This window comes from Mauremys mutica, chromosome 1 (genome assembly GCF_020497125.1).
Source record: "Mauremys mutica isolate MM-2020 ecotype Southern chromosome 1, ASM2049712v1, whole genome shotgun sequence".
NCBI classification, from domain to species: Eukaryota; Metazoa; Chordata; order Testudines; family Geoemydidae; genus Mauremys; species Mauremys mutica.
The window spans coordinates 91,837,010-91,858,342 of NC_059072.1; the positions used below are offsets into that span (position 1 = coordinate 91,837,010).

The 21,333-nt window shown below is 44.3% G+C and overlaps 1 protein-coding gene across 5 annotated transcripts; it reads right to left on the reverse strand.

Annotated features, from left to right (window-relative positions):
- Nucleotides 1-282: 282 nt before the first annotated feature.
- On the reverse strand, nt 283-21,200 carry XRCC6 (X-ray repair cross complementing 6). Of its 5 annotated transcripts, none has more exons than XM_044983981.1 (13): nt 21,135-21,200; nt 19,696-19,789; nt 19,284-19,396; nt 17,719-17,857; nt 15,362-15,616; nt 13,287-13,470; nt 10,864-11,050; nt 9,190-9,358; nt 6,763-6,924; nt 5,384-5,513; nt 3,913-4,013; nt 2,440-2,553; nt 283-1,026 (listed from the first exon to the last, which is right to left on the reverse strand). In XM_044983981.1, the coding sequence occupies exons 2-13, from the start codon at nt 19,772-19,774 to the stop codon at nt 827-829; spliced, it is 1,833 nt and encodes a 610-aa protein (XP_044839916.1). In that variant the 5' UTR covers nt 19,775-19,789; nt 21,135-21,200; the 3' UTR covers nt 283-826. The 5 variants fall into 5 exon arrangements, with proteins under 5 accessions (XP_044839916.1, XP_044839923.1, XP_044839932.1 ...); XM_044983988.1 differs by lacking the exon at nt 21,135-21,200 and adding an exon at nt 20,413-20,588; XM_044983997.1 differs by lacking the exon at nt 21,135-21,200 and adding an exon at nt 20,464-20,585.
- Between the last annotated feature and the right edge of the window lie 133 nt (nt 21,201-21,333).

A 21,333-nucleotide genomic window follows, 5' to 3' on the forward strand; every position in this document is an offset into this window, starting at 1 on the left:
AAAAAAAAAATTGAAAACACTGGCCTAATGGGATGTCATTATCCCTCGTCAAAGGGAATACGTGACGTGATATTTAATGTTTAAGAGGAAACTAGTTATCCTTAGCTAAATTGCCAACGGAAAAAAAGGCTTTCAAAAAGGGAAAAGATCCAGGTTTGGTTTTTTTCTTAACTGCTATTACTGAGCACTAAATCGTTTTCTGCCTATGCTATTATCAGTATATGCTGACAACTTTGATTATGCTTAAGGCAGAACAGAATCCAACTTGTTCTTGCATAATGATTTTGGTTCTGATAAGTTTAATGTGTTAATCAGTACAGTAAGATGCCACTTTTATAGTTCTTGTAAGCACACACACACTTGCGAGGTAAGCCTGATAGCAATATAGCACTATCTCATCCACCACCATACATTCTTCCACTTATTTAAAATGAGCAAGTTTTGTTGTACATGGCAGCATCTCTTCTATGCCATTCCTGCTGTTCCAAAGAAGTAAGGGTTCCAAAACAAAGTTGCATTTATTCAGACACCAACAAGGCACAACAGTGTTCATCTGAATTGTAGGACAAGAGTTGGGATGGGGTTTATTTTGCCCTCTGCTACCACCAGCAGAAGACAATAGCTAAGAGGATCTATTGTCACCAAAAGGAAAAAATAAGTTTCCTTCCACTGGAGCCTGCAGTGTTTGATGTAGCGAAAGGATTCTGTCCCCACCCCATCTCCCACCAGCATCAAAACAGAACTCAGACCCAACACCCAGGTGAGCAGACTGAAGTTTTGAGCAGAAGGGAGTCACCCCTTTGTCATCAAAGTCCTTGGTTCCTGGTTAGAACTTGCTGAAATACTCAGTCAGTGCATCTAGAAGTTCTTGCTTCTTCCCACCACCTTTCAGCCCATAAACCCTGCATGCTTCCTTCAGAACAGGCACGGTGAATTTGCCCAGAGTGCCCTTCTGTACATGGCTCCTAAGCTCATCCTTGGAAACTTCCATCTTGGGCTTCTTCTCTGTTTGGCCAGCACCTTCTCCTATTAGAAAAAGAAATTTGGACCACAACATTAAAAGAACTGTATGTATAGGGAAAACACTGCAACACTTAATATGCCAGTCTAGTAACCAATAAGTAAGCAGTGGCTTAATAGCTATGTATAGATATGTGGCAAATTTCTAGATTCTGCATTTCATCTTTGAAGCAGCTGTATTGGTGAGTGATCAGAGGAGATCAAATAACCAATGTCAGTTTGGTTTATTGGGATGGTACAGGAAAAAAGGTTCTATTACAATACCAGTCTCTGAAGAGCAGTCCCATGCAGGGATATTATATTCACCTTATGCAGAAGGTGTGCTCTTCAAGTTACACATTTCAGCCAGTATTATTTATATGATTTTTACAAGTTACACATTTCTTTATATGTCACTAAAATCCAACCCATCAGTTTGTTTCAGGTCCCTAGCTTGTTTTTCTGTTCCTCCCTTATCTTTGTTTTGAATACCAGCATTCCAGGTACTGATATGGGAAGGTACTTCTCTAGTTGGTACTAAGAGAGAACAAATTTCCTATCTGATTGTGCCAAATGCTTACTTCATCAAATTCAAGGAGATACAGGATACTTAGCATAAGTGAACAGAATTAGGGCATTGGCCAGTTTAGGCTATATCACTGTTACAATATTTGTGCTTAATATTACTGGTGCTTAATGCATATTTAATACATATATATTTATATGCTGTTGACTAATATATCCTGGCTGGAACAGTTTGTGGCTTAATGGGAAAGATTCCATAACCGAATGACACTATGGGGGATTTTCACAGGGACAGCACAGCAGAATATAAAGTCCCAACATGGAATTTGGCTAGGACACCCTTGTTAACACCCCACTCTTACGAAAAGTCCCATGGAATCTTAATTACAATTGTGGTGTACAGCTAAGTGCATAGTGGAACACTGCATCGTTACTTTGAGGGAAGAAATCGCCTACTACAGCCTTACAAAAAAAATTTAGCAGCCCAGGCAGTCTTATTCATGATACGGGTAAATAATAATAATAATTAATAATAATGATTTTGTTGGCCTGTCTCAAAAAAAAAAAAAAATCACCTCAAGCTAAATGAGCAAAAACCTTTAAAGGTTGCTCTATTTATTGACCCACATTACTTCCTGCTGCAAGCTGGGTTTTCTTTAAGAGATCTCCCATTCAAGAAATGATCCAATTTGACCAAACACTATTTCAGCTTGAGAGTTCTAATGAGGCCACAATCCCAGGTGGTATGACTCCATTTTGGCGTGAAGCCCACTGACAGTCTATCAGCGAGAGTGGTTTCATAACAGGTTTCTTTAAACCATGAGATAAACTGAAAAATGCAGACTTCTCAGCACACAGCTAATATGGACAGAATGCTGCATGTCACAACAGTGCAGGCTCCTCACCGCCACTCACCTTGTTTCCGCTTCACAGCTTTCCCCTCGGGATTGTAGTCAGGAGGGTAAACCAGCTGCTTAAACTGCTCCACCAGATCACCTAGTCTGTGGTTCATCGCCTCAACCTTGGGCTCTGACAGAAGAGAAATTTATACTCACAAAAACATAACCAAGCACAGGGAAACCTGTATGACTGAAAATGTCACCCCCATATTCCTGTGTACCGCAAGAGAGATTGTCCTCAGAATAACTATCATTCCAAAAGGCTTTGCAAAGATGAGAAATTAAATGCAAAAAGGTATGTTAATGCAATGGTAGTTACAAATTTTGAATGCACAAGAGTCAGGAAGTGAGTTTCTCGATGATACCATTAACTTATATTGTCCATGTGTAATGTCTTATTACTAATTAGACTTGTACATATACCTAAATAGGAAGGACAGACATGCTTATGCACAGACCAAATGGAAGAAAAAATATAACAGCATGCTAGAGAAATAGGTATGCTGCAGCTTTTAATTCATCTCACTGTTATGTTGGGCTATCCCTATCTGTTTTTTATATTCACCTGTTGTCTTTTGTGTTAGACTATAATCACTTCGGCGCAGAAATCATTTTTGCCGTGTGTATCCACTGTCTAACACAATGGGGTCCTGACTGTTGAATGGGATCCTTAGGCACTACCGCAATACAGATAATTTTAACACTTTTCCAGACATACAGAAAAACAGTGAAAAAAGTTACAGCTTTTCCTGGGAAAATTCTCACATATATGCTCTTACTGACCACAAGGTGGCATCATTCTGCCACTATAAATCCACTGGACAAGTCATTCATTCCATTAATTTATCAGAGTTAAATGCTAGCTAGACCTTTAAAGAAGGGAGTTTCAGGGAAAACAGCAGTTTTCCAGTAAGGAAACCTGTTCAATCTTCATTTAAAAAAGGTAAGTTATTCAGTCTCCTCTTTACTTTCTTTGGCCATGACTTTAAGACCTAATGAGGGATTTTTGGAGAAGAGAGTTGCTCCTGACATCTAGATACCTAGATTCAAAATCTAGGTTTAGGGCCAGTTTCTGCCTTCAGTAAGCACTTACAGCTTTCATTCACTTAAGTGAGAACTGCAGGTCTGTTCAAGGGCAGTATTTAGCTCTAAGTCACAAGTGACATGAGTTTCGTCTTAATTTAGTCCAAGTGGCCATTTGTACACTGTACAAAGTTAAACTGAAAGGGACATTTTATCAGGTACTTATTGGGGGAGGAAGGGGTGTGCGGGAGGAAGAGAACAGAACCAGAATTACAAAATTAAAGAGACTGAAGTATGTTACTACCACCACACACTCTGAATTAAGTCCTAGCATTGCACAATGCTAACTGGTTTAAAAGCACAAGAAGTCCATTTCTGTTTTCTAGAAACACACCACCACCACCTAGAGTGAAAAAATCAAGTGGCCTCTACCCCCACCCTCTTTGCATCCACTCATTGTTCTCACGTGTCAGATCCTCAGCTTGTTCAGGCTCGATCAAGTCCAGTGCCAAGGCCTCCAAGTTCCTAAAATGCTGTTGCAGAACTGGATTCTCAAAGCTGTCGTTCCTGCCAACAAAACCCAGAAACATTCAACACACGTCAGGAGTAAGCTGATCCCATAAATAGAACTACTGAGCCCCCAATTCAGAAGTCAATTCCCCATCCTCCACTGCACAATTAAGCATCTCCATCACCAGTGGTCCTTCGCTGAGGACTGGTTTTCTCTCAGATTTACTGACTGCAGAAGTAGTCACCATGTCACTAGCTTAATAAGCTGCCAGCTTATTAATAAGCATGACGTGTATATGTGAAAGAAATGAAGATGGCATCAGCCCACACTTCAAAACCAGTTTTGCCCCTTTCCACGCAGCCAATATCTGAATATACATCCCCTTTAATGTGAGCATTATGAAGTTGATCCTCTTCAAGATGGAGAGATATAACTCCCTTTAACAATTATTCTGTAGTACTTTTCATTTAAACATCCTAAAATGCTTGATAGATCAGACGTAGGTTCTCTCATGGTCACTGAAACATACTGCCTCTGGAACATGGTGTAATGGCCTGCTCTATGGGACATGTGTTAAAGGAGTCCCAGAATGTACTGGTACAACTGTTTAAGGCATGCTGTGTGGGGGTGGTGTCAAAATAGCTCCACTACACGTTAGTTTTTAGTTTATTAATATAGTGTCTTAGGCATAGCCCACTGCATGTGAATGTATGCCTTAAACTGCTGCAAGGACAAACAATGTAACGAACTAGTTCAGGCAATCAATCTTCCTGCGACAATCTCCTAGCTTAGTGCAAACACACCTAAGTAGAGTGCATTGGAGACCTATACCACAGCTAATTTTCAATTAGCAGCTCAATTTTGGCCCCTTGAGGTAGGAGCTTTGGGGTAATTTCCAAATGTGAGATATTGCACCCTGGGATGGAATTAGGACTAATTCATCTTATCTAGACTTACACTGTACCCATCATTATGGTATCTGAACCAGTGCAGCTATACGTGTATTGGAGGTTTGACCAATGGGGCAGATATCACAGTGAATTGCACCAGATGAGAGCGGATCTTTAGGTCAGATCTGGTTTAAGTTTTGCGGCCAACTATTATAATCAATACTTGGAAGCTGTCTGGCTTAGCTGTTGTATGCGGACACCATATTGTAAAAGTGTTGCATGATCAAAGCATTTCAAAACAATGGTTTTATACAATGTTTAGAGTAGATATGTCCTTGGAACACCAGGCAGCCAAACAAATTCATTCAGAGTTAAGAAAAAGCACTCAAGTTGCATTATAAATTGCACGGTTTCAGCCACCTAGTGCTTTGAAGTCTATGATTCTGTGTGCATACCACAGCTGCCGCTGAACACTGTACAACGCAGCAGGTGATAGCTTTGCGTTTTCATGCCCCGTGCCTCTGGCCTCCATTCACCTGTACTTGAACCGGAGCTTCTGGATTATTTCCTTCATTTTGTCCACCTGTTCATCATTGGCTGGGACCTTTTCTGTACAGTCAATTTTCCGTTTGTCATCTGCATAAGGCAGGAAAATGAGGTGGAAACCTAGACCAGAGAGAGACCAGAGAGCAGTTATCTGAAAGCCTGACCTCAGAACAGCATGTCAAGGGCAAGCCCAAAACGCTCTGCAGTTGGGTCGGCAGGAAAATTTATCTATGCTAGCCAGAGACTTATTGTATACAATCTGTCAATAATGCACAATTAACTAGCATCTCTTCCCTTTTCATACATTTCTTAGGCAGTCTCTTTTCTGACGAGCCAACATTATCTTCAGGGGTATTCAAACAGCACAATGAAGCCCCAATCCTGACTGGAGTCTCTGGCCGCTACCATAATATAAATCAGTATCAATAATAATTAATGCTGCTGACTTTTGAGAGATACGATCTAAGTGTGTGAGCAGGAACTAGGGATTCTTGAGTTGTAATTCCATCGGACACTGATTCTCAGTGGAGTTGGGCAAGTCACCTGTCTTTTCTGCATCACTCCATCAGAACACTGATACATCTCACAGTGGCGGTGTTGCGACAATGGAATTAATGCTTATGAAGAGATTGGATAGAACCACACACTACATGCACGGAGCATTATTTTTCTCCCCAAACTTCTCAATCCAGGGCTCTCCAATTATAAAAGTGAGGAAAAGCAGAAGGAAAATAATTTACCACTGCTCTTTCATAACACCTCCACTCAACTGGTACACAGTGACAATCAATAAATGAAAAATCATCATCACTCACAACCTTCAGAAGAGCCCAGGGACAGAACAAAATTCAAGGAGGCATAAGAGCGCTAGGTAACCAATAGAGAGAGACATTTTTCCATTCTGATGTCGGCTACCTGAAGCACTTAGCAAAGATGTGGGAGGGGAGGGAAACTGTTGCAGCCACATTGGACTTTCATGTTATTTTATCCTGGGCAAAACGGAAACAAATGGAGGCTTTTAAAATATGTAGCAGAGCACAGTACACAGGTGCAACATGGCACAGCTAAACAAGGCCAATACCAGCTTTGCATCAGAAATCCATAGTAGCAGGCATTCATTTTAAATTGCCTCAACCGAAAAATTGTGGCAGACCTGTGCAAAGTAAATATTTCAGGTGAGCACCTGTGGCTAGAGACCAATGAGCTCCTTGTTCTGTGTCAGATTCCTGACATGCCCATCTCCTCTTTCTGCGAGTCACTTTCTCCCTAATCTTTATAGTAGGCAGTATCTGGCAGTGATAGTGCATGTTCTCTAGCTGACAGCTTTTTTCATGCTGCTAGATGGAAAAAATGTAGTCTCTTCACATACCTGGAGGGGCTGTCTGCACTTTCTGTTCATCCAGCTCCTCTTCCTGTGGGACCAGGGCCACAAAATGGGGGGGAGTGTTCCGGCGGGGGGTGTACCTGCACAATGCCATCACCCCTTTGTCCAGGCACTTGGTCAGTAAGGCATTAAACAGAGTTGTACTCCCTGTGCAACAAAAGCCATACATCTGTCAGATTAAGAACCCTGCTCCCTCCTGGGACACAGACACTTGACCCAAAGCATTACAGACCTTAGCATCTGCCACTTTTTGAATATACCTGCAATACTCCAGATGGAGGCCAGAAGAGGAGGCAGAAAAATAACGTTAACAGGGCAAAACTCTGAGATGACAACATGGTCTCACCTGAACAGAAGAGCAAGAGAATGCTGGTGATTGCTGGACGCGCCAACATTTGCAACAGGAGATGGGGGAAGAGAATGGAAGGAGATATCTGGCAAAGCCCCCCTTCAATTTGGATATATACAGTGACACTCTCTTGGAGGCCTAGCAGTGGTAGACCCAAGGCCCTCACTGCAGAGGCAGGGTACTAAGAATCTAGGTTGTAAAAACTCCATCCTCTTTCCAGACCAAACATTAGCTTTTATTTTCACCAGACACCTAACTCAGACTATGTAGTCAAGAGTCATGCAGGTGCTGTTCTGCTGGACCTAAATGGACCATAAGGCGGTAAAGGAGTTAGCTAAATATCCACCTCAACAGCCCAACACTCAAGGGAGTATGTCTTACATCCCATACCAGGAGCATTGTCTCAGATGCTGAGGGAGAAGGGCACCCGGTCCCACCAGAGCCCTTTTTAGTTGATAGCCTACTCTGTACGTGAGAGAACTATTAACTACTTCATCTTAAGCACTGTTCACTTATAAGTTACAGTATTGCCTCCCCACCCCAACTACACAAATAATATGGTGATGGAAAGGAAAAAGGCCCAGGTTCCAGCCCCTACAGTTACATCTGCTTATAAACTAATCCAGAACCCCAAAATGCTAACGCATACATCCCTCCTTGGCATTGCCTTTGTCCTGCTTAGCTGATATAATTGCCACCTTTGAATCTAGATTTTCTACCCATGACCCTAGAGCTCTCTATTCTGGTCCCTGCCTTCCAATATACCTCAGGTTTCAAATACAGACACTACTGTGAATGACAAAAGCAAACCTTTTGGGGGCACATTTGATCAGCTGCTTGTAGGTTGGAAATAGAAGACAGAACAGGTTCAGAAGCATAGTGGGGAAGGAAGAGAACATTAGCTGTGACTGGGGGAGCAGAGAGTGGCAGTTAAACCCACATTATTGCTCTTTTAAGATTTGGTACAGTAACTCCTCACTTAATGTCATCCGGTTTGACGTTAAGTTGTTGATCAATTAGAGAACATGCTCGTTTAAAGTTGCGCAATGCTCCCTTATAACGTTGTTTGGCAGCCGCCTGCTTTGTCCACAGCTTGCAGAAAGAGCAGCCCATTGGAGCTAGCTGGTGGGGGCTTGGAACCAGGGTGGGCCAGCAGCCCCCCTAAGTTCCCTGTGCGGCAGCCGCCCAGCAGGCTATTGATTGCCGGGCACTTCAGCTGTCCCTCCCCCCACTACTGTGTGCTGCTCCTGCCCTCTGCCTTGGAGCTGCTCCCGGGAGCCTCCTGCTTGTTGTAGAAGGGGGGGAGGGAGGAGGAAGAGGGGTGCTAATGTCCGGGTGTCCCCCTGCCCCCACTCCTGTACCTCATCTCCACAGATAGGGCGGCAGACATGACAGGGCTCTGGACGGAGGGAGCTTGCTGGCAGCAGCTGCTGTCTCAACTTGCTGATCTACTTAAAAAGGCAGTGTACTTAGAGTGGGGTCAGTGTACTTAAAGGGGCAAGGAGCACATCTCTCTCACACACAGTGTGTCTCTGTCCCTCCCTCCCTCTCTCACACACACACACACGGTGTGTGTCTCCTCCCTCCATTTGTGCTGTCTTGTAGAGTGAGGAGCTACATTAACAACGTGTTAACCCTTGAGGGCTCAGCCAAGTGCTAGTTCATCATTTAGCAGTAAGGCATTCCCAGGGAAATATCCCACTGTCTTCCTCCACCACGTCAACCAAGCTTCACAATCATCATTGCTGTGTACAGTATTACATTTTTGTTTAAGAGAGAGAGAGTCAGTCTTTTGTCTGGCAAAAAAAATTTCCCTGGGACTTAGCCCCTCCATTTACATTAATTCTTATGGGGAAATTGGATTGGCTTAGCATCATTTTGCTTAAAGTGGCATTTTTCAGGAACATAACTACAACATTAAGCAAGGAGTTGCTGTACTGGGCAAGGGAGCAAACTAAACTCTATATGTCCTATGTCCCTCAAATGATAGCTCTGTTCCACTCTTCTGTCAATTAGTTTGTTGTTGCACTGCCAGGTGGTCAATCTCTCCCAGTTTTGCTTACCACTAATGAAGGACTCTTCAGGATAGATGAACTGGGAGGGCTTGATGTAATGGTGCTGTTTCAGCATCACCAATGGTTTAAAGCCAATCAGGACCAAACCTGGGGCATCAAATCTTTTCGCTTCTTCTACCTCCTCTTTCTCCAGTACAATCTGACGGTTCCCATAGGTCTAACAAATAGAAGAAAAAAGACAATTATGAGAATGGAGAGGTCACCCATTCAGCAGAGAGGGCATAAGCAGAATGGATTCCATTGTCCCTATGATGAAACATATGGGGGAGTGGCAAAAAGAGGACTGTGGGAATGGGGAAGATGACTAGATTACCACCGAAGATATTTTCCAGCTCAAAGGAAAGATCTGTGAGATGTATTTCCATGCTGGCATGAGGAGAAACCAACTCACTGCTGGTTAAAGCAAAATCCAAATTGGTTTCACACACAGGACTGAACAAATCAAATACATTCAACGTTGACAAAGCCAGCAGTTTAAAAGGACTGATAGCCAGTCTACGTAAAGAGCAGTCTTGCTACTGCCCATAATGGAACGTCTCTCATGCGCCTTTCGATTTCTCTAATCCCAGGTTTTTAATCAGCCATTCAGACAATAATTTAATTTTTATCTATTCATCACCAGTCCCCCTCAGACACACTTTGGATCCCTTTGCACTAGTTTCCATGGTACTCCATGGCATTCAGTGTAGCACCTGGCAGGATGGTTTATGGAGGAAGTTTGGGCGTGAATGACTAAGAAAATCTGCTTCAGCAAATTCCCAGTAATGGGAGTGTGCTCACAACCCTCGCTTCTAAGTGGACATCTGCTAGCAACCTCGGGGTTGAAAGTACTGCTCTGTTTCATAGATCTGATCAGAACACTATTTAATCTCCGTACTTTCATCCAGTCTACAAAAGGTCAGACAGGAGAGAAATGTTTGGATTTCAGCCTTGTGCTTCTCCCAAACACCTTCTGCTCTGAGAAATTGGTGTCTAATGACAATAAAACCCAACATCTTCAGCTAAAAGAAGGATGGACACAAAATAACTTTATAGTCCTATAACTCCTTCCATCCCGGAGCTTCAAAGTATTTTGCAGACCGTATATAGGAATCACTTATCCAGCCCTGAAATACAGCTATACCTGAGCACGGTGTACCATGCAATACTACATGGCGGAAGGAGGAGTGAAGAATAAAGAGGGAATTTTAGGGATGCAGAGTGCAATTACCCAGGTTGGAAGTTAACTTGGACATTGGGATTCATACCCCTGACCTTATGGTAATTAATGATTCCATGATATTCTTTATAAGTGCTCAAAACCTCTGTGTTTAGATCATCAAGTAATGGCACCAGCAACAAAACAAGGGCTGCTAGTGTCATGTTTTCAGGATGATACAGTTCTGATTCTGAAAGGACAGCACACTCTATAAAGCCCCAGCCTCACTTCCACTAATAGCTGTTTTCTCCCTTGAAAGTCTCACCCAAGCAATGACCCACTCAAATTCTGCTTAACTTATGAAGAGGACAGAGGTGCAAACAGTACGAACAAGTGGTACTGTGCCTTTCTGCACATCATCTTAAAAGGCCAACAGAAAAATAAGCAGCAGGTTTATTCAGATGCTCAATGTCCTTGCAGGTCCCCAAGCACCAGGAAGAACAAGTGCGTAGGGAGTGCGTTACCTGAGCCTTCTTGGTATCACTAGGTAGAAGCAAGCTGCCTGTCTCTCGATTAAATGTCCGTGTCTTTGTTTTCACAGGCTCATTGGTTTCTCGATAAAGTTTCACTGGAGATGGTTTGCAAGCTTTCTGGACCAGGTTGTAAACACCTACAGTGAGGGACAGGTCTTTGCCCAGATGGAAGTTTAACCTGTGTGGAAATAACAGACAGACTTCAAATTTCTAAATGGACACTTTTCATAAAGAAAGTCTCTCACATGACAGTCTATTCCCCCAGGTTTGCCTTTATTTACTTTCCAGCACCACCTGCATCTCTGAAATGGAAATATTACTTACCTTGCAATTCTGCTTCTCTAAAGATATTGTGCAGGATTCTCAGTCCTGGGTCATAGGTCTTTAACACAAACCACTTAGCAGAACTCACAGGTTCTCCATTCTTTTTACCCTTGAAGGCAGCTACAGTGAGGTAGAGCACAAGGCAGACCCACTACTGACAACTGTGCACCGCTCTCATGCTCAATGTAAATGCTGCTCTTTGACCTCTTAGCCAGCTCCTTTGAGCGAACACGAGGCAAAGCTCCCAGAAAAAGCCAATTAAAGACAATGCAATAGCAAAAACATGCCTCTGGGGGGAAAAGAAACAAGGCTTGAGAGAGATGGTAACCTACAAACTGAGTATAACAGTGAGAGGGTGAAACAAAGCATTTCCCTTCCTCTAAAGAGAATGTCAGTATAGGATTCTCACTCCACAAGAGTTAAAGAGCTTGAGGGATGTCCCCAAAGGAGGGCAATAAAGTGTTGCTGAAACTAGCAGCAACAAAGTCAATGCCAACAGTGTGAATAAGGAAGGAGGTGTTATATAAAATATATATATATATATAAATTATATCCTTCCTTATTCACACTGTTGCCATTGACCTTATTGCTGTTAGCATTAACGCTACAAAGGAGTAACATACCTTGTCCAAGTATTATGTCAGAGGTTCCAGTCTGCAAAAAGGAATAGCAATCAGTGAGAAAAGCCCACACAAAACCTGGCCACCTGAAAATCTGGGATGACATCCTAAGAAGGGACTCTCTCCTGTTCCTGAACCCAAGCAATAATGCTTTAAAAATGCATGGAGAGATGACCATTTGTTTGCTTTGCAGACATCTGTGACTGAACCTTGAGGTTGGTTATGGCTGGAACCTTCCCTCAAATTGAGTGAGAGCCTTGGCTGGGTTGAAACTAGAAGTCTCTGTCAAGTCATGAAATGCAGACATCCAGTTAGACATGGTCTTTTCAGGTACAACACTGCTGATCAAACTAGTGCTAAACAAAAAAAAACAAAAACAAAAACAAAAAAAAACCACACATACCACAAGAAGTTGGGTAAAATTTCTAACGGTTTCAGTCTGCTCCATACAGAACCTCCAGGGACGTTTTGACATCTAGCATATGGTGAAAGGCCTCCCCAGACAGGCACACAGTCTGGGGGGAAATGTTGGCAGAAGGATAGGTAGAAGTCTACCATCACCTTGAATAGGAAGCTCGGATGAGTCTGCAGCATTAACTTATCCTTATAAAACATGGCATAAGAAGAATCAATCACTAGGCCCTTGAACTCACTCTCAGCTGAACTCATTGCCACCATGAAAATAAACTTCCTGTAAGAAACAAACTCTCACAAACTGGATGGTTCAGAAGGAATTTTCAGCAGCTTTGACAAGAGCACATTAATATCCCATAACACTTTTTAAATGCGAGTTTTCAGATGTGTTAATCCCCATAAGAACCAGAAAACAAGAGCCTGCAAAGACTAATGCAGGTGTGACAAGCTGAAATAGCTACCAAACATGCTGGAATGCAGTATGCTAAACTCAGACAGGTGAAGGCAGTCAAGCAGTTGTGCAAAAGCACACTTCAGCCTGACTTTACCACAAATATTAACATTTTCTGGTTTGAATTGTAGATTTTTTTCCAGTAGATGATTTCTGAGATGCCTGGAGGACATGAGCCCCATACTCAGACTACCATGTCAAGAAAAGGGCTCTGGGGTCAGGATGGAGCAAGGATGATTTCAGGCCACTCTCAGAATAGGAGAAGGCATGTGGTGGCTAGAAGGGGCCTAGTTCACATTCTATTTTCCACTAGTGCGATCCTCAAGGATCTACGAGCTAGGAGAGTTCCATTAGTCTTGTGCTAGAGAGTTATGGCCCAGGAGTGAAAATACTGCTCAAATGGTGTCTTTATAGAACAATCCTTCCACAGGAAGAAGGCTGGTCGTAACCCCTTCCAGAGGCTGCTGATGCTATTTCAAAATCAGTTTGCATCCGACAAAGTGGGTATTCACCCACGAAAGCTCATGCTCTAAAACGTCTGTTAGTCTATAAGGTGCCACAGGATTCTTTGCTGCTATTTCAAAATGTTGACATGTGGTACGCACCTGAACAAAGCACGCTTCTTTGTCTCCTTTGCTCGCACTTTCTTCATGAGATCTTCCAGCTTGCTTGAGGCATCAGTATGGACCCCAAGGTCTTCGTCCTCTGCTGTGTTTATGATGTCCCTGTAGAACAAGGAGATATCGAAACCCCCAGGCTTCTTCAGGTGCATCAAGTCAAGGACGATACCTGGGGCAAGGTAGAAATGTGGGGAGGATCATACAAATTGATTTCTACTTATATTGGCATGTTCATACAATACTCAGATATTCCTTTAAATAGGAAAGGAAGTTGAAATGGACAGTCGTCCAAGAACAAAGAGCTGTCCTTTTGTTAAGAATTTTTCTTTTTTGGTAAGTGTTGGTTCTTGTAAGAAAGTAATTAATGAGAACTAGCCTGGTAGTTCTTTGCATCTAGTCAAGCAATGCAGCAGAGGGACCATGCTCAACTCCTACCTGGGAGGGGAGTGACCCACTGTGGCCAATGCTCAAAGCAGCACTGACAGGCTCCCGAAGAAACTGCATCCACCCCATTCTTGTCCACAGGGAGAGGAGAGGAAGAGAAGATGGAAGATTAGAGAATCCCCCACAAAATTCTCTTTTGCCAGGTATAAGGGATAATGTCTTAAGGATGCTTGACTACCCTTAGGCTCTAGCACGCCAACTGAATTCTAAAGGAATTGGCTGTCTCAACCACTTGCTGTGACTACTGCAACATCCTCCTTTCTGGCCTCCAAACATATTGCTTTCCTTCAATTCATGTAAAATACAGCTGTAACTGAAGGCAATTTCTGCAATACCCTTGAAAAACATTACTGAATTAAGTTAAAGTATCTCTGAAGTCCATTGTATTAAATACAAAGGTGATGTGTTATTATTGGCTTAGATTGTATGTAACCTGTCTGGAGGGGGAGAGGGAAGGGAAGAGATGTGATGTGAACTCTAGAAAGTGTTGTGAATGTCAAAGGACTATATTCAACAATGAGCCAGACAAGAATGGACTTTGGAGACTAAGTGTCAAGTGATTTGCTTGGGGAAATCTCTAGAGGGAAGGTGAATGCAAATTCCAACTTCCAATTACGCAAAAATACAGCTTTTTCAAGCTATGGCTTGAGGAGGGAACCATTGTCTACTGATTATCTCTTCCCAGAATCTCAAGATCAAAGGCCCAAGCTGTATAAAGGAAAGACTGCACTATTCATGGGTGTGCTAGTTCTGAGCTAAGTCTGCTGTGAACCGGTAGCCACAGAAAAACCCCTTTGCAGAGTTTTTAAGATGGATTCCTATCAGAGTCCTAGCTAGAGCTGGGGGGTGATCTCTTGTAAACTTATTAGAATGTACGTAGATTTTATTGTATTTAATACAATTTTCTCTGTAATGCTTTCACCTTAAGAAAAAATATGTTTGCTTAGAAAAAGCTGTGTGCTAACTTGTGACTGCTGGCAACTACAGCTGTTCATAGCCTCTGGTGAGAAAGCAAAGCACAAACACTGGCCTGTTTATGCACTCTAGCTTGCTGGGGATATTGCAGAATAAGCAGAGAACTGTGCAGGCTAAAAAAGACCCAGTCAGAAGGGAGAGAGATGTGGGTCTTCACCAAAGAGAGGTGATGGGTCAGGAGCCTAGAATGCGTGCCATTGCTGAACCACAGAGAGGGAAACAGATGCAGTTGCTAAAGTAATCCTCTTTGCCTGTCAATTTGATCATGTCACTCCATTCCTGTAAGAGCGGGGAAACAAGTAAGTATGAAGGGGGCTTAATTTCTATGGTCCCTTCAATCCCTGACCACAAGCCAAGACAAACAAAAGGGGCTTAATTAGTGCCTATTAATCACAAAAAACTGGACTGAGAGCCTCTAATTTAGCAAGGATTTTTACGTTTTGATTCAAATATTTTGAAGAATTGTCTCCAGAAAAGTAGCAGCCCAAAGCCCAGTTTACTCCTAGGCAATTCCCCAAGTCTGATCACATCATTCACTTTCCTCCAAGATTGCACAAAGCCTTTACCTGGTGTCTGCTGCAGGGAAACATCACTTACTCTTCATTAGGCTCAATTTCTAAATTAAAGGTGAAAATGCTCACCTGTGTCTCGAAGGTCAGCAGCTTTGGTCCTCGCCAGCTTAGCTTTAGTGCTGTCATGTCCATGAGGGTTGTCTTCATTGGTGAACAGCATGATTCTCTTGTGGCTCATCTTGAGCTGGACATCACTGAAGAGATTACAGCAGGCCCAGAGCGCCTCGCCCAGTGAGTAGTCAGCATTATGGCCAAACGACTCACGAAAGAGTGCTTTTCCCTGATCTCCCTTGTACTTATCCAACTCTAGCACTCTTTTGGCACCTAGATGGAAAGACAGCAAGGGCATTACTGGTTCTAGTTCACACATAAAAGCCAAAACCTGCTGACCATTTTTCCAGCCAGAGAAAACACATCGCTCCGTAAAGCTGATGTTTGTCTAACATTTCACAGCATCTCCACAACATGGCCCTTCCAGCAGTTGGGTAGGAAAAGCGTTCAGTGTCTTAGGGTATGTCTACATAGCAACTGAAAAGCATGCTGCCAAACAGGAGTAGACATATACACATTAGCTCTGCTCAAGTTAGTGCCTAAAAATAACAGTGCGGCCACAGCAGCACAGGCAGTAGCTTGGGATAGCCACCCACATACATATGAGGAGGATCGGGCGGAATTCTAAATGGGCAATTAGCCACGTAGCTAGCCCAAGCTGCTGCAGACATACCGCTATTTTTAGGCATTAAGTCAAGCACAGCTGGCACATATATATCTATCTGTACTGGGAATTACACCTCTGACCCTGTTGTGTACACACATCCTTAGGTGTATGGACCCACCGATAACCATCCTCGTTTTTCAAACTATGGACTTGCTCAAGTTGACCAATAGCTTCCTTTCTGCTTGTCTAGTGCCAGCTTCTCTCTCTCTCTCTTCAAAATCTTGCCAGTGATAATGGAAGAAACTTTTACTCTGCAAGCACTGCTATTTGATCAGCTTTTTCGTATCTTGCTCCCTCACTGGATTCTCCATCTCTTAAGATCTCACCTGAAAAGGGATCCTATTCCCTAATTTCCTACCCCCTCTGTTATTTAACTGCATACAGTTTTAGAATTAGTGTTCTGAGAGAAGATGCTATACAAGAAGAACTAAACCCTTCCCCCTCCAGGGTACACTGTATCCTCCAGCAGGCAGGAGCTTTCCCCAATTCTTTTCCCCACTAACAGCCCATACCTTTCAGCTGCACCTTTGGGTCAAAAGAACAATAGCCCCCTCCTGGCTCTGGAGGTGTGATTATTAGAGGTTGGTAGGCAGAACTTCCACCATGATGCACTTTGCTTATAAGATGTGCTGCCAAGAAGCAGTTTGGGAATCAGACTTCAGACACACTCCTACCCTGCCAGTACAGTAGCTAAAACAGAGCTGGCCTTCTTTCTCCATACAACATCCCATTCTCCTAAAAGTACTTCAGCATGAAGGCTAAGAAGTCTCAATGAGAAAGAAACGTTAACAGTCCAAGTCCTTTGGAGAAACATCTGCTTGTTCTCCCACTCCTATTTACTGAATATTCCCACTAGATACAAAGCAATAGCTTTTAGATAAAATGCCACTTTGCCATGAAGATACGCGCGCTTAGTTCTATTAACGTCACTCTGGCTGGAAGCACTCACCTTTTATTTCCTGCCCTTTCCTCAAACAAGGAAATTACAATATTATCTATCTTATCTCTCTCTCTCTCTCCAGAGCCTCCCACATCTCACTCTGCTTCCTACACTTTATCACAGTAACCTTACTCCTGCTGTTGGTTCTCAACCAGAGTTACTGTGCTGCGAACATTATTATTATGGACGTCTGAGACAGAATACCACTAGCAGGTCATCCTGTCCATCTTCTGTTGCAAATCAGTGTTTTATTTCCTTTATGTGTGGGGTTCCATATCTTTCTGTACTATAACACAAGGCCCCATTTTACGGCCACTGCCCCCTTTAATTAAAGAGGACTTCTAGCACATACATGGTAAATTCAACAGTATAGCAGGTGCCTGACAAGCTTTCAAGAGTCTGGATGGGACTCTCCTGAAAGCCTGTCAGACACCTGCTGTATTGCTAAATGTACCATGTATGTGCTAGAAGTCCTCTTTAATTAAAGGGGGCAGTGGCCATAAAACGGGGCCTTGTGTTATAGTACAGAAAGATATGGAACCCCACACATAAAGGAAATAAAACACTGATAGTGTGTGTTCTTTACCTGATTCAATAAGGAAACTCTAAGCAGGGAAGTTGCTACACCTATCAAAAATCCCAGCACAGAAAAACAAATTAAAATGCTACAGTAACAGGCTTCTCTCTCCAAAGGGGACAAAAGGTGATAAAAGCATTGTACAAACTTCCCCATTTCCTCTTAAGTCTTATACGCCTATTATCTCTTACCTGGATTGTCCAGCTCCTGAAGAACATACACATGTTTGAAATCCACAGAATTCTTGTGTTTCTCAGTGCCATAAAACACAACACTCAAGAGGTCCCTGTCACTACTAATTATCTTGTTGGTGTACACATTCCGGATGCACTGGAAAGAGAAAAAAGCAGAATCAGTGAAAAAGGAGGGAGAAAGTTAGCTGAAAAAAATGGTGCTAGAGTTCTACTTTTGGCAATCAGCCCTTCATAATGGCAATGCCAAGGGCTGCCACAATGTCTTGAGCCACATTTCATAACAAGTTAGGTACGAGATGTTTATGATTACATTTGAACATTAAGCACTTGTCCTCTTCTGTAGAAAATGTGTTATAATGAAAAGAGAAACACTTCCTAGAGATACTACTCTATAATACAAATTTATTCCTCATTTTGTAAACACAATTGTAGTAAGATGAGGCCCTGAAACAAACTCTTGTGTCAGAGGTCCAGTCTGAGGCCTGAAGCCTGAACTAAAGTACTTCCAGGCATTGCTAAGCAAGAGCTGGGCTGTGAGCCAGAGGCAGGCCCCACTCACAGAAGTTGGCGAGAAGAGGGTTGCTAGAAGCAGGTGCATCCACACATAAGTGCTCATAAGAGGAACTTGTGCCATCTTGGCACCAGAACACTCCACAGAGATAATGAGGAACAGGCCGGTGCCTCTTAAAGACAGGGTCAAAAGGACAGCATGATGGATAGATCTGTTTGAAACAACATGATCAAAGGAGGAGACAGCACCCTAATGAGCCAAGGGGCTGTACTTCAATACATCAGTAGGGACAAGTAATCTGTCCTATAACTGTATCAAAGTAGGTCCCGGAGTGCACATCTTTGTCTGGCCTAGGGGGCAGTGGAAAGTCCCGCCACTGACTGAGCCGGTCCATTGCCAGGGGGCACAAATTCGTAGTATGTATTGTAAAGTCTACGGGAAATTATTACTGTGCTTCGTTTGACAATAAACCTGGCTCGGGTTCCTTCATACCTTACTAGAGTCTGTGGTCTTTGGGGGTTCTCTTGGGTTTGCTGTGTCAGCTATCTGCGCAGAACTGGGGCAAGCACACAGGGAACACGCTGGCGGCCGACTGTTATTATCCTCGAACAAGAGCAGAGCACCACACCGGTAGCTACTGACAACAACAATCACCACCAAAATTTCTGGGTTTGACTACAGATTAGGGATGCAAATATCGTTTAAATAGTTAACCGTTTAAATGGTTAACTGATTAAAGGGCTGCCCCAGTTGGGGCTAAGACTAATGATTACCAGTTAACCGGTTAACATTTTACTTCACTACTACAGATCAGACCTCTCCAGTCCACAACCACTGCTGTTGCTGCAGAATGATTTCTGATTTTCACACCAGAGATATAGTGCTCTGATATCATGGCAATGAGAAATACATAATTAGATAAGGCAGTCAACTACCTACTTTAGCTATATTATAGTGGATAAGAAATCTGTATATAGGCAACCCGTGAAGCATGTTGAGATCTTTCAGTGTACAAGATAGAGATTAATAATGACCTAACACATGATCTTACCTGAATTGTCATATCAAAAGGAGTCCACTCATCATCATCATAATATTCAAACATGGCCTTGGAAGCATCAACTAAAAAAATCAGGCTGTCTCGACCTGCATACTTATATTCCCCTGAAAAAAAAAATAGTATAGTCTTATAATTGGCTGTACCTTTTTTCCCCCCACTTAATGCACCCACCCATGTTATTTGTGCTTTGTAATATAAGCAAATGTAGGGAGTGGCTTGAGTAGCCAAAATGCATCCACAGGAGATTATTTACAATACAGAGGCTTGAAAGAACAAAAATAAAAGAACCTAAGGAGATCCTCAGAAATATGTCTGGAGCAGAGGACCTCATGCTAAGGGGAAGAAAGCAGGCACTCAGGATCACATGCACAGAACACTTTTTGGTTAAAGGTCAACTTCTTACCACCAGTTTCAACTTCTTCAGGATATTCTTCCTCTTCCTCATCCTCCTCATTTTTGTAGTAAGATATCCACTCTGACATGGCTGTCACTGTTTGCTAAAAAGAGCAGATGAGGCAAGTGTTTGAACTGACCTTCAGTCTGAAGACCCTCCAAATAACTGGTCACATGGTTTGGGCACTTCTTTTCAGTTGCTAAGGTCTAGTCCAACTTACAAATTAGATCAACCTAGCTACATTGCTGGGGAAAATGTAATGCCCCAAGCACGGTAGTTAGGGAGGCCTAACCCCCAATGTAGATACAGCTAAGGCTTGAGCTACACTACAGAGTTAGGCAGCTTACATTAACCTGTCTACACTACAACACTGCTCCCATCAATGTAACTCACCCATTACACCAACCTAATAACTCCACGACAAGCATAGCGCTGTCGATATAGTTAGGGTGACAGTGTAGACATGGGTGTCAGGCCCGTGTGGGGCTCACAGCGCCCCACACGGTGAAGTCAGTGGAAACGCACCGCCAACAGAGGCAGCGTAGCGCAGACACGAACCCCCCGAGTAATGACTGCAGTGGCTGTACCGTGACTTAACTTCGGTCGACTTAAATGTGTCGTGTGCAATAGGGTGACCAGCTGTCCCGCTCTTTGGGGCTTTGTCTTGTATAGGGCCCTATTACCCCCGACCCCCAGCCCGATATTTCACACTTGCTGTCTGGTCACCTTATGTGGGAAGCGCCTACGCCCCAGCAGCGCAGCCGCAGCCTAACCCACCAGAGACGCCCCCGAATGTTACTGCCACGCAAGCGATGGCCGAAGCCAACCGCGGGGCTGAGCGGGACGCGGCCTGCAGGCGGAGCGCGGGCTCCCGGCGCCGCTGTCCACGCCAGGAGCGGTTGGAGAATCCCGGGCCGCGAGGGGGAGGGGAGCTGGGCCCCGCGCCCCGGCAGCCAGCAGGGGAGGGCGCGCGAAGCAGCGCTGGCGGGATAACGGCCTGGCTGGAATTGCTGCTGCTGCCCCCCCACCCCCCTTGGTCTCGTGCCAGTGGAAGCGAACGGGACACGCCCCCTCTCGCTGGTTTCCAGCCCGCCGCGAGCGCCTCGCGCGGGGCGCCGCAACAGAGCGAGCCCCGAGCTGCCCATCAGCCGCGACCCGCCCTCCGAACTCGGGCGGGGGCGGGGGCACGGCGGGTCCCTGCAGCGGCAGCAGGAGGCCGGACCGGACACCCGCCCCGGGGATGTGGGGCGCGAGGCGGCGGGAACATCTGCGGGCAGCCATAGCTCAGCGCCGCCCGGCAATGGGAGCCCGGGGGAGGGGGAATTCGTGGGCACTGGGGGGAGGGCCGGCAGCCCCCTAAGTGGGGGGGATCGGTAGAGAACAAGGCGGGGCCCCGACAGCCCCTAAGGCAGCTCGGCTCCGCGCGAAGAAGCGATTCCCGCTATTACCTGTGCCCGTAGCAACTCACCGAAACCGGAACACCCCCCCCCCCGGAAACAATCCCACCCAATCCTGCGAAAGTGGGTGTGGCCCGAGGGAAACCACGCCCCCACGCGATTGTTTGCGAGGAAGCCACGCCCCTTACATTCTACCGCCTCTCTCGAGCCGGCCGCTCAGCTCCAGGTTACAGCCCCGCCCACTCATCGC

Excerpts from the sequence above, each read along its gene's own strand:
- XRCC6 (XM_044983981.1), bottom strand. The coding sequence starts at position 19,774 with ATGTCAGAGTGGATATCTTACTACAAAAATGAGGAGGATGAGGAAGAG. Across the intron at positions 9,359-10,863 it reads GTGATACCAAGAAGGCTCAG|ACCTATGGGAACCGTCAGAT; the intron begins GTAACGCACTCC and ends TCTATTTGTTAG. Across the intron at positions 5,514-6,762 it reads AGTGCAGACAGCCCCTCCAG|GTTTCCACCTCATTTTCCTG; the intron begins GTATGTGAAGAG and ends TCTCTGGTCTAG.